Source organism: Rhamphochromis longiceps, linkage group LG18, assembly GCF_057381845.1.
Source record: "Rhamphochromis longiceps isolate RC_006_pf linkage group LG18, R_longiceps_female_GT1.1, whole genome shotgun sequence".
Lineage (NCBI taxonomy): Eukaryota > Metazoa > Chordata > Actinopteri > Cichliformes > Cichlidae > Rhamphochromis > Rhamphochromis longiceps.
The window spans coordinates 21,856,384-21,872,802 of NC_140574.1; the positions used below are offsets into that span (position 1 = coordinate 21,856,384).

Here is a 16,419-nt window from a genome sequence, read left to right on the forward strand (position 1 = left end):
TTTGTTTACATTTGCATAGCTGCTGAACAATGAAGGATTTTTTTTTGTCTGCAGTCTCACGCTTGTGCGTTGTTCCCACAGGCCCTAAACTTTATAAGGAGCCCAGTGCCAAGTCCAACAAGCACATCATCCAGAACGCCCTGGCTCACTGCTGCCTGGCTGGCAAAGTCAATGAAGGGCAGAAAAACAAGATACTTGATGTATGTTTTGTATCTGTGTGTATAAATATATTTTTCCTGACTAAAAAGAGCGTAACAAACCGTAATGAGATGTTTTTTTGTTTTTCTTTTAATTTGCCACCATAGGAAATGGAGAAATCTGAAGCCAACAACTTCCTGGTGTTGTTTCGCGATGCCGGCTGCCAGTTCCGGTCCGTTTACACCTACTGCCCTGAAACCGAGGAGATCACCAAACTGGCCGGCATCGGCCCGAAAAATATTACAACAAAGATGATCGAAGCTCTGTACAAGTACAACTCCGATAGGAAGCAGTTCAGCAAGATCCCTGCCAAAACTATGTCCGCCAGCGTGGATGCCATTACCATCGCCAGCCATCTGTGGCAGACGAAGAAACAGGGCACGCCCAAAAAACACCCCAAGTAGTGCCCAGATTGGGTTGGGCAGCATCTGGATGTGCTCCGTCGGAGCAAAAACACAGGACTTTGCGGATTTTGCTCTTTTATTGACATTCCCACTTTTAGAAATCACAACTGGAATGTAAGAACACGGGTGGGCCTCAGATTTACTTTCACAAAATCAGAGCTGGCTGTAACCATTTGGACAGCTTCAAACGAGCCCCAAGTGTGTACTCGTCAGCACGTGCATCAATGTTCTCATGTGCCAAAACAAAGAGAGAGATGGAATAAAATATTAAGAGGCGAACCAATGCCTTATCTAGTTGAACCACTGAAGCACTGAATGTCACGCCTCTGAAAGAGGCCGTTTGGTTTCTCTGAGTTGATCATGTGTGGCCTTATGCTTGTTTTGTGTCAGACGAACACACCGTGAGTGTTAACGTTATTTTGTCACCGCCTGTTGCGGCACAGATGAGGGATCAGCTTACCCCCCCCCTCCGCCTCCCCATCTTTGATCAGAGGCATGTAATTTTTTTTGTTTGTTTGTTTTTTGTACACGTGACTGAAAAACTTCTAGACGGTTAAATTTAGTGTCTGTGTGTGTTCGAATGAGCGTGTGTGTGTGTGTATAGTGAAGTGCCATGAAGAGTGAGGGTTCAAAATACCTCAGCTGGTGATTGCACTTACTTTCCGAATAAAATGATGAGATTATCGAGCATGTGCAGTACCATCAAACTGTTCTGGAAAGCACCTGCAATAGGCTCTTAATTTATTTCAGTGCGATTTCGATGCTTTGAAGATGATTTTTAAAAAAAGGCGTCTTAGATTTTATTCAGAGAAACATAATATGCTGTACCTGTATAAGTTAAATTAGTTTGTATATAATGGCAGTTCCATTAAAGATGAACAAGTCAGCTTGTGGTAGCTTTTTGAGTAGCTTTTATAATTTATCACGTGCGTGTCGGTATGTTGTCGTTCGGGGGCCTTTTGTTGTGCTACAGATGCAAAAAGTGTGACCGCTCAGCAGCGTCGCTGACGAGACTATCGTGAGTATTAGATTAGACGGACATCCCACACTGTGTCATCAGTCTGTGCAATTTAAGAGTGATTTCGAATGCTCGCCGTTGACCATGTTGCATTTGGATCTAACAAACACTACAAATGTCACTTTAATGTGGATAAACTGTTAAAGAGCGTGATCGCCCTCGAGGTCGTCCACAGTTGTAAATAGCACTTGAGGACCCCGTCCACTGTTGTCGAGTCTAATCGAAGATGTTCCCTCTTCAGGACATGCTTATTACATTTCTTTTACGTTACTGTTACATTTTCTTTTTTAAAATCATACGTTCCTTCAGTATGTGTTTACACTGTACAGATATATTTTGGCATATAGAAGTATTTTTTGTAACAACATTTAACTGATGGAAGTGTGTACTAATGGAAGCAGTGCAGATGTTGAAGGAAGTGTGCTGAATGCAAAGTGTAGCTGAGAGTGCGTAAAGTCTCACACAGGCTTTAGTGTGGTATTGTATAAAACCCAGCAAGTATACAGAGAAAACCATAGTATTTTTTTTTCCAACTCTGAACTCATTTTCTTTTCAATTAACAAACTATGCTCAACTGTTCATGGATCTCTTTTTTTTTTTTTTTTTGTGGTTGTTATTGTTTTTTCTATTCCTTTGAGCTTTATTAAATGCCAGCTATCAATAATACGTATGGTGTCTCATTACATGTCTGTGTCATAAAATGTGCTTTTTTAAATAAACTATCTGTGCTTGTCTTTGTGACGACTTAAGTAAAGTAAGAGCTGTAAAAATGCTCTTGTCCACAGTGTGATAATGATGAAAGTGCTGTGGGTTCATATGTGTGTGAAGGCAGACTAGGAAGTATGTTTGGCAGTATAGCGCAGTTTGGGGTCATTTGAAAAAGAATGCACTGCTTTGAAAACAAAACAAAATCCATTGGCAGCCAATTGTTTTGCTCTAGTTTGTGCAAAGAATTCGGTAGTACTGGTGGACCCGCTAACTCTGGTACGCTTGGGCAAATCCCAATTCAGCTTCATTGTTCTGGGCTTTGAGCACAGGTCTCACTAAAGGATGTTGAGCCCTCAAAGCTAATGTTTCTGACATTTTGCTCAGAAACATGCACGACTAGTCTGCACGAAGTACTCATTCTAGTACTGCTGCGCTGTTGATGCCCTTATATGGCCCTGTCCACTCTCCCTGTGTGTAATGGTCCACCTCATGGTTTCTCCTGCATCTTTGAGGAGCTGAATAAGCTGCATTTATTATCTTAGCCAGCAGTAGCATGGAAACTATCAAAAAGCAAAAGTAGAGAAAAATCCTTCAGGATAGATAAAGAGAAAAGGAAATATCTGTGGCCAGCACCTGCAAATCCATTCTCTTTTTGGGGGATGTCTTGTTATAACTTTCATTTGCACCAAAGCAGGTGAAATTCACAATTCACAGCAGATTCATAATGGTTTATGCTTCCTAACTGGATAGATCGATATCTCTGAAGTATACCTGTCTTGATGCAGGGCCTTCCTGCAATATTTGGATGGACTTTGTATTTACAGCATGCAATAAAAGAAAGAAGAAGACCGACCAATCTTGCAGGACAAACAGGCCAACATACATTAAAGGTACAATACAGAGAATTAATAGTAATTATATACAGTAAAACGTGGAATCAGTCTTCTTCTTCTTCAACCTTTATGTTTGTGAACTTACCTGGAATCTGAATCAGTGAGGCTTTTTAACAGATAGACCTCAGAAAGTGAAAGTCAACAATATCAGATGTACTTTACCTTCCACCGGTTCCCCTAAGGTTCGTGTCTCCACTTTTATTTATTCTTTATACAAATGAGAGTCAGAACCTCGATCAGGACTGACATATAATCAAATTTGCAGACGACTCAGTGGTCATCTCTCTGCTTCATGATGCAGATTGTGACCCAGTTGTAGATGAATCTCAAGCATGGTGTGGACAGTCCCTTCTAAACATTTAATGTGTTTAAAATGAAGGAAATAGTTACTGATTTTAGATAAGTTGGAGAAGAGGTTGGAGCATATAGTTAAATTGTGTAGCAAAGTGGCAGGTACTGAAGCTAAATGATCCTGACCTCATGTACAGAGGGAGGGTGACCCTTAAGGCAGAAAGGATTTGGGGTGATGGCACACATCCTTTGTTTCAGAGTATCAGCTGTTATCTTCAGGGAGGAGGCATTTTTTCCCTCGGTGCAGAAAAAAATCGATTTAAATTCTCATTTGTTCCTACGACTATTACGTTTTTTAATTATGTGACTTTATGTGTGTTATTTATGCTGCTGACTACAAATCAAATGTCCCCCTCGGGGATAATAAAGCTTGTCTTGATCTTGAAAGCCATCTCAACCTGCACTGCATGTCATGCATGTTGCACAAACAGACCACCAGAGGACCTCAAACACATCATCTTAATGCAGATGCTGTTAATTTCCGCCTTAACTGAAGTAATTAATTTAATTAATAGATTGATTTCTTTTTTTAAAATTATTATCTTTTTTTATAGATAGATACGTCCCGTATACTAAAGGGGTCACACATGGTTTATTTATTCTTTTTCCTTTAAATATGTGTCTTTACGTTCAAGAAGGCAACAATAAAAAAGCCTCACTGTATGCACACCTTCCCTTCACAAAATGCCATTATCTCTATAATACACTGTTTAATGCTGCTGATTGTGTGAAGTTTGGCTGTTTGCTGGGTGGGTGGATGGATGGATGGATGGGTGGGTGGAGGCGGTGCCCCTGCAGGCAGCAGACAGGCAGGCAGGCTGGCTGGGCAACAAACAGACCGCAGAGAAACATCCAGCAAGGAGGGGACACCGTCAGAGACCAGGAGGAGGAGGGAGGGACCGACAGACACCGAAACAAACGGCGCTGACAATACCGCACCGGTACCGTCGTGACAGCGGCTGTGGGCAACACGGAGCGGCGTTGAGGGCCAGCGTTTTCATCCCCTGTATGTTCAGAAACAGGTGAGGGTAATGGCAGCACGGCGGAGGGTTACTGTGGTCGGTGGGGACGCTGTCAGTGAGCACCCCGCCCGCCCAGCTAACTAGCGGATGATGCCTCTCTCCCCTCGGCCTGGCTGCAGCTAGTCAGCCAGTGAAATTAGTCAGCTTTGTATGAGCTCTGTCACTAACTAGCTGTTTGATGGTTTTGCCATAATCCGGAGGCTGGATCCAGGACCTATATAAAGCTAACAAGTAGCCTAAGCTTCTTATGCTGTTTGACTTGTGGCTTAGTGCCAGTGTTATTAGCTAGCCATCTCTCAGGCTAGCTTAGCGGTACTGCAGTGCGTGCGTGTGTTTGTGTGCCTGGCTGTGATTATCTGGAGTTTTATAAATGAAATCTCTCCGATCTCGACGACAGACAGCCATCAGTACACCAGAGGCTACATAGTATCACGACAGTCATATAACGTGCTGTTTTCTCCAGTGTAAACACAACCTCTGAGGCGGCACCTTAATGTTTTGACTTCAAACCTCTGTTTTGCCTGGCTTGTATGTTTTAGCGTGTTTAACACATTTACACAGACTGGCACACAATGACCTCTGTTTTTTTTTTGTTTGTTTGTTTTTTTTGGAAGACTTAATGCAAACCTGTAATCTCAGTCTTAAAATCTACTTTTTACAAGCTTCTGCATTTGTTTTGCCTGCTAAAAAAAGGCCCTAAATTAGTTTCATGTTTCATCCTGAAGTCACGGTGCCTGGCGATGCATTAAAACTAATCCTACTATTTTATCCTCAGGAGGTGGACAGTGTTACCCAGAATCCAGTTAATATAATATCCAAAGCAGTGAGATTTGTTCTTTTCAAAGAGAATGAATCTTCTTCTTTTGCCTGCTCCCTTTAGCAGCTCCTCTTCCTCCATCTCATCCTGTCGCCACCATCCTCCTCTATCACGCCTACTCTGCATGTCCTCAGTTACTATATCCATGACTACACTACATCCTGTAGTTTTCCTCCTTTGTCCGATATAGCCACGATCCCTCCTCTGCATATGTCCAAACCATCTCAGCCTTGCCTCTAACTTTGTCCATGGTTTTCACTCCCAACATTTTTTTAATCATTTGTGTTTTGCTTTTTTTCATCCTGTAACTGGCAGCCCGTCGTCACAATGACAGCAGAGGAAACCATAAATGTGAAGGAGGTGGAGATCATCAAGGTGATCCTGGACTTTCTCAACTCCAGGAAGCTGCACATCAGCATGCTCGCTCTGGAGAAAGAGAGCGGCGTCATCAACGGGCTCTACTCAGATGACATGCTCTTCCTCAGGTAAGTGAACTCAGTGGTCACTCTGTACAGACTAGATACAGGTGTGTAAGAATTACTGTGAAGTAGGAGCAATGGGAAACTGTTCCAGTCAGTCCAGTAAGTTTAGTGTTTCTGATGGCATCTTCTATGGTGAGGATAGTGTAACACTGCACCTCCACACTGGATGTTTGAGTGCTGCTTTGGAAGTAAGCCAGTCTGCTGAATCTGAGTATTAAAATACATTTTAGTGGTTCACCAAATAGTGTCAAGTTTCTGTTATACGCTGTCATTTTGTTGTAGTAAACACAAGATATTCAAAAAACCCTTATGTTACCGTGAGTCTTCTCATTCATAGGTCACATAAATATTTTGTTTCAGGCAACTGGTCCTCGACGGGCAGTGGGATGAGGTCCTGCAGTTCATTCAGCCTCTGGAGTGCATGGACAAGTTTGACAGAAAAAGGTGAGGCTTCCTATTCTTTTATTGCAGCTTTTCACATATTCAGTTCATTTTACCTATTTGACACTTTGTCGCTGATAACTAAAACAAACAGGCGATGTAATGTTTTCCTAAGTGTATGTAAAAATAGTAAAAGGACTGAATTTTGCCACCAGGTTTCGTTACATCATCCTCAAGCAGAAGTTTCTGGAGGCTCTGTGTGTGAATAACGCCATGTCTGCAGAAGACGAGCCACAGCACGTAAGTCAGAAAACTAAAGACTGTCATCAAAACCTGCCAAACAAAACCTGAATTTCCAACCTTTATAGCAGTCACGTGTTGTTAGGCTGTGAACAAGGTGGGCCACTGTCAAGATAAAAACAGGTAAAAACTGTTTGTAATGTGTATTGTTTGAAAAGGAAACCGTGGAAGTCTGCTTAAAAGCTCTCTGCTTATAAGTGGGTGGGTTATGTGTGTGGGTCTGTGTTTAATGGTGGCAGCACTGACATTTAAGGAGTGACTGATGGCCACACTGCGGTCAGAGGTTATCTGGATTAAGCTCTTTATTTGCTCCTTTGATGAAGTTGTTTGCTGTTGTGGATAAAACACTTAACAAAGATCATCTGTCCACCTGTGACAGCTGATTATGACTGTTTTCTCCCTCCTTGTTCTGGATCGCGTACACCAGTAGGACAGCATTAGGAACAAGGATCAGGAACACATACTTTATAGGCTAATGCTACGGTGGTACAGTGGTTAGCACTGTTGCCCCCCAGCAAGAACGTTCGGGGTTTGACTTCGCCGGCCGGGGGCTTTCTATGTGGCGTTTGCATGTTCTCCCTGTGGTTGTGTGGGTACCTCGGCTTCCTCCGACATCATGTTTGGTTAATAGGTCGTAGTTACAAATGAGAGCATGAATGGTGGTCTGTCTCGATGTGTTAACCCTGCGATGGACTGGCAGCCTGTCCAGTGAGTACCCCACGTTTTGCCCAGTGACAGCTGGATTGGGTAAAAGGAAAATAATGGCTGGATTTCTTGGTAATAGATGGGTTATTACATGTACCAGACCAAAAGAGTCCAGACATATTTAACTTTCAGAGCCTTTTTAAATGTTTTGCAGAAATAATATGTACATAATAAAATATTCACATTGTCATAAACTCCCCTGCTGAGGCTATAAAAGATTCATATGAGAGATGATTCTAATTTCTCTGTTAGTCCTAATTGCTAATAATTTGAAGTCAGACACACACTATTTTGTATAATCAGACAACCAGACTTGCATGAAAACTCCATCTATCCTCTCAAATTAGACTAGCTGTGAGTCTGCTGTAACATGATGTAGTTGTGGATGCTGCCTGTGATGCTTTGTCGGAGCCATCGTGTCCTGTTAAACTGGATTAGCTCACACTTCTTTGGACATCTGTGCATATCGTGTACTAGTGAGCATGCTCACAGTTAATATTGTAGCTGGGGGTGTGTATTACTTGTGTAACGGGCCTGATTGTGTGCTGGTGGTGATTTTTCAGCGCGTGGCAGTGCGAGAGGGCAAAAACCAAAACAATAGTGTGCTCTTTGAGAGAAGATTGATTCTGTTTTTTAGAGGAATCGTCTCCTTGATCATCTGTTACATAAAAATATATATTTCATGTGTTTTCAGCTGGAGTTCACCATGCAGGAAGCTGTCAAATGCCTCCACGCCCTGGAGGAGTTCTGTCCGTCTAAAGACGACTACAGCAAGCTGTGTCTGCTCCTCACACTCCCTCGCCTCACAAATCATGCTGAGTTCAAGGCACGCAGTCTGCTGTTACAGAATAAGACTTGCATAATATCGAAGCAGCAGGAGGAAACTGTCTATGTATTTTCTTTTGTGTCTCATTTCTCTGTTGGCGTCCCCTCAGGACTGGAACCCGAGCACGGCCAGAGTTCAGTGTTTCGAGGAGGCCTGCACCATGGTGGCCGAGTTCATCCCCGCAGACAGGAAGCTGAGTGAGGCTGGATTCAAGGCCAGCAGGGATCGACTATTTCAGCTGCTTCTCAAGGGAGTCCTCTATGAGTGCTGTGTCGAGTTCTGCCAGGTGTGAAACGCTAAAATTTAACGTAAAGACTGCGGCCTGAGTGAGTTTGTGCCTCTAACCGGTCTTTCTCGGACGCTTATGTGCAGAGCAAAGCGACGGGCGAGGAGATCACAGAGAGCGAGGTCCTCCTGGGCGTCGACATGCTGTGCGGTAACGGCTGCGACGACCTGGACCTGTCGCTGCTCTCCTGGATGCAGAACCTCGCCCAGACTGTCTTCTCCTGCGCCTTCGAACAGAAGCAGCTCAACATCCACATAGACCGCTTGGTCAAGCCTGCTAAGACTGGCTACTCTGATCTCCTCACCCCGCTCATCAGCAAACTGTCGCCATACCCCTCCTCCCCCCTTCGCCGCCCGCAGTCCGCTGACACCTACATGTCGCGCTCCTTGAACCCAGCGCTGGACGGGCTGTCCTACGGGCTCTCCGGCCAGGATAAGCGAGCGAGCGCAGGGGAAATAGCGCCGGGTAAAGGGGTCTCTCCGATGTCCCACTCGTTTGCCAACTTTCACTACCCGGGAGCAGGAGGGCAGAGCTTGAGCAGGAGTCTCATGATGGAGAGCTCCGACTGCCACAGCATCTTTGAGGAATCCCCTGAAACGTAAGAGCTTAGATTTGGAGCTTAAACAGATTTCCTGTCTCTAAATCTTTTCCTAGAGATACAAAAAGGGAGCAAGATCCATTATTGATGTTGATTTATTTGATTGATTTTCTGGGGTTTGTGTTTTCTCGGTGAAGGTCGAGGACAGACACACCTGTGGATAAGATGATGGGCTCAGCTGGAGCCCAGAACACGCGTCCTGCCTCAGCTCCGGGCGAAGACGCTCCGTCAGCTGGTTCTGCTGACAGGAATGAGGTAAACATCAGCGACTTTTGCTTTTTGAACTGGTTAGGCCTGTTGCATGCGAACACATTTCCAAACAAGTGCTGTGTTTTATTAAGCTTCCCTAATTGTTTTCTTTCGTTAATGGGTGTTGCCTACAGTACCAGTTCCGATTAGTCTGTATTTGGTATTTTAGTCTTTCTTCACTTCTGATTGGCAGCCCAGGTTTTGTTATCTAGTGTGGATGAGAGTGCATTAAGGAAATCGTACATACACATTTGTATTATGCTTTCTAAAGTCATCACTAGCTATTTAAACATTAATAATATGCTCTGTAACGATTGCTTTGTGTAACCAATGAGGCTGGTGGATCCAGGTCATGATCCGGGGTCAGTGGGGACATGTGGCTCGAGAGCCTAGGAGCACAGCCACAAAAATGATTCATCAGTGCCCTCGTGTTGCCCGTAAACACATCGTGAACACAGTATCTGTGTCTGTCTGTCACATGGTTTCTATTCTGGGGCCTCTTGTGCAGCTCAGTGTGAAGCTGGTGCTTTCCTCTGCCTTCCCCGTCACCTTGGAGACACACAAAGAGGCCAGAAACAGAAGCAGACTTTGGGACCTCTGTGATCTCACAGTCACGTCCCTGCCCTCTCTTCCTCTCTGTTCTCTGTCCCTTTTCCAAGCTGGCGCGATGCCAGCGTCTCTGTCCTCCCCCCCAACACCCGGTAGGTCTGTTCCCATCAGATTGCGAGGACAGGAAGCAGAGGACAGAGGGGGGAAATGATCTGTCCTCAGCTCCCTGTCTGACCCCTCCTTCCTCCGCTGATACCTGAACTGGCGCGGAGCAGGGGTCACATGATCACACTTCTGCCTTTGAGCAGTGTTGAAGCTGCCTGGTGTGGCTTGGTTTGTGCAGCTTTTTCTTTTAAAGCGTTACATTAGAACAGTTTGCATTGTTTCTGCGTGAGTTTGGATGTCCACTGTAGAGATGCATTATGTTGAATATAATGGAAAGTACATGTCAAAAAAAGTAATTTGTTTTTGGCTGATATTTCGACCCGGTTACTAGTTTTTAGATCAAACTGCTCTCAACAAGTTTTGTGATTTCATTTTTTTCTTGAAAGTTTTTTTTTCTTTTACTCCTCAGCTGTTAAAGGCTGCTGGTGTATTATTGTCACCTTACTGGGCGGGGGGCGTAATCACCCAAGTTTGTGAATACGGTAACTCAAGGATGAGGCGACCTAGGATCTTCAGATTCATACCCTAGAATCTCAGTGACCTTTTCAGTCAGAGGTCATGATTTCTGGAGCGCATCGCTGCATAGTCTTCACAAATTCAGTGTACTTGAGAAGGCAGACATCTGTGACATCAGCTGATCTACAAAACTGTGCAATTCACAGTGAAACAATCTGAATGGAAATCTGATTTCACATTGAACTGAACCTTTAAAATGAATGAAGCAGTAGAAGAAAGTCACGGTTGATGAGTAGCTTCATCAAAGCCACCATCATCCTGTAAACTTCATTATGGTGATCCTCTGCGACGGCAGGCCGGGTCAGGTCTGGTGGAAACACATTTTGATTTCATGGTTAGTTGCAACACCATGTTTTACAGGTTATCCCTTCAATTGTGTGCAACATGATGCAGCTCAATAAAAAGAAAGGTATAAATAATGTGCTTCTAATATTAAATATTTATGCTTCATTCCCAGCTTCGTGACTCAACAGAGAAGTATGAGGAGTTTTATCGCCAGCGCCTCCGCGTGCAGCAGCACCTGGAGCAGAAGCAGCAGCAGAGGCAGATGTACCAGCAGATGTTGCTGGAGGGAGGGGTCCAGCAGGAGCCCCCGCCCAGCGACATGCAGCACAGCCTCACAGAGAAGTTCCTCAACAGGTACGAACGCAGCGAACGAAATGACTTAAATGCTCTTTGCAAGATGAGGAATGTGCGTTCTCTGTTTGCACATTCAGCCAGAGGTGTGGTTCACACAAAGAAACCAAAGCAGACACATAGACATGGACGGGTGGCGTCTACTTCAGCACTATAATCATGCTGTTTACAAGATCTTTTATTTGTTGAAGCTCATCCTTTCATTCACAAAAACTTTCTTATTCTAAAGTCCCGTCCTGCTTTTTTGTATCAAGTCAGCTGAGTCAGCTAAACTGCTGACTCAGCCTCCGCAGGTAACGGCCTGATTTTCAGGGCTTCCTGTTGGGTTTTTGGATATTCAGGCCAAGACTTCCTGTTTAGTCTGCCGGCCATTGTTTTCAAATGTGGATAAAGTGATAAAAGTTAATAAAGCAGATTCTCCATTAAGCATTAGTCAAGTTTGAATTTGAGCAAATGCAGTCTGCCTTTAGCTCGACTTTATGCCTGCACATGACCAAAACCTTCAAATGTTATCGGTCATTAGAGCCTAACAGATGATAAATGGAAACCAGAAAGCTTCCAATACTAAAAATTTTGCTTGCTTGCAGATTCTTCTTATTCATATACAGATATCTGTCTGTAGACTGCATAACCAAAGCATTTTAAAAACTGAATTCTTGTTATTTCTTGTTATATGCAGTTGATTTATTCATTTAATCTCATCCAGCAGCTATATATATAGCCCTGCAGATGTTTCACTGTAAACACGTGAAGGGTTGGGTTGTACCAACAGTGCAATGCAGTAGCTTAAACTGGGGAGAATGGTCCAGATCCCCAAAATGAGACTTCATCTCACAGTTCGGGGAAATATGGTACAGACAGCTGTTCAGTCGTATGGCGCACTTGTCATGGTAGTTGTGGGACAGCTTGCTGAAGTGAAGCCTGCATGACATTGACCGTCGTATAACAGCAGAGGAGCAGCTGTCAGAAAAGGTTAACATATTAAGGCTCTTAAAAACGACGAGTCCCATGTGGATTCGCTTGCATGGCACACCCCCTCCTGTCTATACTGCACCATCTGCTCTAATCAGCTACAACATAACACATGGGACCACCACCTCATGTGTGTTTGTGTTGTACACAATATTAGACACAGTTTCCTCTCAAAACTGCAGTAGCATTATGTTATATGTATATTTTTACTGTATGTTCTCTAACCACAAAACCACTTCAGTTAGCTTCAGCTCAGTGATTAAAAATGAGGTGACAAAATAGTTTTTTGTTTTTTTTTCTTCTAGCGGGACAAAAGCTCTTTGATTTGCCCTCAGAGACATCCTCCCCATCCTCCCCATCCTCCCTCTCCCAGTCTACGTAGCACTCTCCATTATTCACAAGGCTAGCTGTGAATAATTACATTAATATTTGAGTTTTCCTTTGTAGTTCTAACCAGGCTGTCGGCCTGCAGGTACAAGTCTTTAGTAGAAAGAAGAAAACAAGTTGCCTCTTTGGAGACAGAACTCGTGTGTTTGGTTGTTGCAGGTCCATCCAGAAGCTGGAAGAGCTCAACGTGGGGATGGAGAATTTGGGAGAAGAGGTAAAATCTCTGACGCAGCAGTGTAATGGCAACGGGAACACGCCCGCCTCCGAGGACAATAACAACCCTCCGTCTGTAACCCCCGAGCAGAGCCGGACCCAAGGGGGAGGGGTGCTCAGCAGCACCCCGCAACGCACCGTAGGGGGTCGGCCTGTGCCGCCTCCAAATGAGTCCCCTGTCGCCACAATGAGGTTTGTGAGTTTGCTTTTGTTTGTTTTTGTTTTTTAAACCTGCTTGTTGAATTACTGGCCCCTGTTTTTTGTTTGTTTGTTTGTTTTTTACAGTGGGCAAAAACCAAAAGGAGGCCAACAAGGTGACTCTCCAGGCTCTTTATCCCGAATTAAAGAGGTAGGGACGGACACACACACACACACACACACACACACACACACACACACACACACACACGGTGACAGCAGAATGACAGCCGTCATTAGAAATAACAGTTATGATAGACCTGGTGTTAATAATCAGTTTCAGGTTGTTACTCAGGTGTTACCCTTAGTTTAGCTCTGACCTTGTGTGGTGTGATTTTAAAGTTCAGCACATTCTCTGTTGTTTACATTGTACTTTAAAATGATCCAGTGTAATGCTAATTTGGCTAAGCGGATTATAACAGTTTTATCTGAATGGCAGTGATGTCACAGCAGTATGCATGTCATAGGGTAGAGAAGATCAGATGAGATTACGGTGCTGTAATCTCATTGCTAATGTGTGTTTTTCGTATATGGCGTGTTTTCAGGGTGACAAACCAAAAAGCCTGTTTGTACCGGTGCATTCTTTGGAAGACACTCAGGCTATTCGAGCCGTTGCCTTTCACCCGTCTGGAGCGCTGTACGCTGTGGGCTCCAACTCCAAAACGTTACGCGTGTGCGCTTATCCAGAGACGCTCGACACGAGGTAACAAAAATCAAAAAAGTGAATGTTAAATGTTAACAGATGTTCTCTTTTCCATTTTTTTTTGTTTAGTATGATCCATCACATCTCTGTTAAAACCCATCTTTTTGTTTCTGATCCTTTAAAATATGAGTGAAAAGTAGACTTTTTAGTACCTTTTAATGACCACATAACAGCCAGCAACTAGATGTGCAATACACATTTTTCCCTAGCGACTGGTGGTTGCCATGTGGTCACTGATCTGTCAGTTAGCTTATAAACCTCTCTTCCATATTAGTTAAAGTTAGTGTGTAAATAGTTGGAAAGTTCAAACCAGTAACTGTTTATTTTCATCTCTGCATACAGTAGCTGACCACCTTTTCCTCTCCTCAGTGGTTCAAGTCCAACAAAGCAGCCGGTGGTTCGCTTTAAGAGGAACAAACACCACAAAGGGTCCATCTACTGTGTGGCCTGGAGCCACTGTGGGCAGCTGCTGGCTACAGGCTCCAATGACAAATATGTCAAAGTGCTGCCTTTCAGCGCAGAAACGTGCAACGCCACAGGTAAGTGTCCTCAGCGTGAATGTGTGGTGGTCGTCCCGTTTGTGGCATTGCCAGTGTTCTCATTTTTGTTTATTTTTGTGCATCCTAGGCCCAGACCTGGAGTTTAGTATGCATGACGGTACCATAAGAGACCTGGCCTTCATGGAGGGGCCTGAAAGTGGAGGAGCCATCTTGATCAGTGCCGGGGCCGGAGACTGTAACATCTACACCACAGACTGCCAGAGAGGACAGGGTCTGCACGCCCTCAGTGGACATACAGGTAACTGCTCCATCCCTCCATCTGTCCAGCACAAATCAAAGTGGAAGTCAGAGAGAGTAAGGATGATGCTGAAAGTGGACAATGTGTAATCTCTCTTCAGGACACATCCTGTCTCTGTACACGTGGGGAGGCTGGATGATCGCTTCCGGCTCTCAAGATAAGACGGTGCGTTTCTGGGACCTCAGAGTGCCCAGCTGTGTGCGGGTAGTGGGAACTGCTTTCCATGGCTCAGGTTTGGCTCGCATCATGTGTTTCACCTCTTAATATAGCAAGTGTTTGGGAATTGTGAGCCAAGATACCAGAAATAGTAAATGTTATCATTGGTTCTGTTGTTCTCGATTTGAAAATAATGACAGTTCATACAACTACACCCCTTCTTTACTACACAGGGAGTCCTGTTGCCTCAGTCGCAGTTGATCCTAGTGGCCGTCTCCTAGCAACAGGACAGGAAGATAGCGCATGCATGCTGTATGACATCAGAGGAGGACGCATCGTCCAGGTGTACCGGCCGCACACCAGTGACGTTCGGTCCGTTAGGTTTTCCCCTGGAGCGCACTACCTGCTCACTGGTTCCTATGACACAAAGGTTGTGGTCACCAACCTCCAAGGTATGTCTACCTTCAGAGCGCATACAGTGGTTGCATCTGGATATGATGTGGTGTAGCTACAATAGTTAAAACATCTGTAACAGCACTTAATTCAATAGAATCACTTCAAACAAAGTTTAAAAATGTTTCATTAAAAAGCCACTCTTGTTTGATCACTAACATCTGGGGGAAAAAACAATCTTTTGAGTCTTAATAATCAGAAGTAATTGTAATAATAATAATTATAATGATGATGATAAGTATGCCTGTTTTATAGAAGGTTTCCCCACCTCCTTAAATAAAATATAAATTAAAAGGATGATTGTGAGATTGGCTCCAGGTCTGCCACTAGAGGGGACTGAGTTACATCATAGGTGCATCACATTTGGACGTGTCCAAGTTTTAACCATTGAGCTGTAGATTCGAGGTGAAGTTGGAAGAATTTGGAGGTAATACTCCTTTATCATTATTCCATTCATTTTGTGCAATGTCCCAACATTAAACAACCCAGAGCAGGATGCTACCACCAGCATGTTTGACAGCTGGTACAGTGTTCTTAGGGTTGAACGCCTCCAAATATACTGCACCTCTTGTCACTGTGGCCAAATAACAATCTTTGTCTCGTGTGACGGTAAAGAGTTTGGTTTGTCCATGTGGGCAGCTAGTTAAGATGTCGCAGATCCTTTAACACCACATATTAAAAGATTTAAGAGTGTATGTATATATTTGAGGCCACATGTTAGCGCGTGTCTGATGGTTTTCTGCCTCCTCCTCCGTCTCTCTAGGTGACCTGACCAAACAGCTGCCTCTGACCGTGGTGGGAGAACACGGTGACAAAGTGATCCAGTGCCGATGGCACACACAAGACCTGTCCTTCCTCTCATCCTCTGCTGATCGCACTGTCACACTTTGGACACACAATCCATAACACACACACACTTGTATGCGCACACACACACACACACACACATACACACAGAGCCAGTTGTTTCTATCTGACACATTCCCCTAAAATATTACTGCTCCTCTGCATTGTAAACACTGACCCACCCTTACACACACACACACACACACACACACACACACACACACACACACACACACACACACTCATAGGTACACAAACTGGTGAACAAGCCTTTCCCTCCTGTCTGTAGTAAAGCAAATGGGACTCACACCTGGGACACATCAAAAGCACACTTGTTGCATGTTCTCCTTTCTTGATCACCACACTGAGGAGTAAAACTGCAGGATTCTTCGTCGTTCTTCGTCCTGTAATTCGCCCTGCGTTTTTGCTCTCTGCTCACACCAATCAGTTGCTGCATGTCCTTTTTCCTAAAGGGATGAGTAGGAGAGACAGGACAGGAGTGCTTTGTTCATGATGGTGCCTTCCTTGAGTTCTCAGTTTCCATAACAAAAAACAAAAAATCAAAAAATGGTCCTTTTTTTAATATCAA

General features: G+C 44.1%; 2 protein-coding genes across 4 annotated transcripts in view; both read left to right on the forward strand.

The window, feature by feature from the left end:
* camsap2b (calmodulin regulated spectrin-associated protein family, member 2b) overlaps positions 1–2,332 on the forward strand; it is a 34,684-nt gene extending 32,352 nt beyond the window's left edge. Inside the window, exons 20-21 of the mRNA XM_085388552.1 lie at positions 82–200; positions 306–2,332. Of these exons, the coding sequence (XP_085244678.1) occupies positions 82–200; positions 306–602 (416 nt within the window). The 3' untranslated portion in view covers positions 603–2,332. The remainder of the gene's footprint in view (positions 1–81; positions 201–305) is intronic.
* Positions 2,333–4,392: 2,060 nt separating this feature from the next.
* wdr47a (WD repeat domain 47a) lies at positions 4,393–16,088 on the forward strand. Of its 3 annotated transcripts, none has more exons than XM_085388166.1 (17): positions 4,393–4,594; positions 5,727–5,896; positions 6,254–6,337; positions 6,490–6,574; positions 7,974–8,105; positions 8,215–8,391; positions 8,478–8,989; positions 9,127–9,244; positions 10,926–11,107; positions 12,623–12,868; positions 12,962–13,025; positions 13,420–13,577; positions 13,947–14,116; positions 14,205–14,375; positions 14,476–14,607; positions 14,765–14,983; positions 15,748–16,088. In XM_085388166.1, exons 2-17 carry the CDS (start codon positions 5,739–5,741, stop codon positions 15,888–15,890), a joined length of 2,751 nt encoding a protein of 916 aa, XP_085244292.1. In that variant the 5' UTR covers positions 4,393–4,594; positions 5,727–5,738; the 3' UTR covers positions 15,891–16,088. The 3 variants fall into 3 exon arrangements, with proteins under 3 accessions (XP_085244292.1, XP_085244293.1, XP_085244294.1); XM_085388167.1 differs by having other exon boundaries at positions 4,393–4,578; XM_085388168.1 differs by lacking the exon at positions 4,393–4,594 and adding an exon at positions 4,658–4,825.
* The last annotated feature ends 331 nt before the right edge of the window (positions 16,089–16,419 follow it).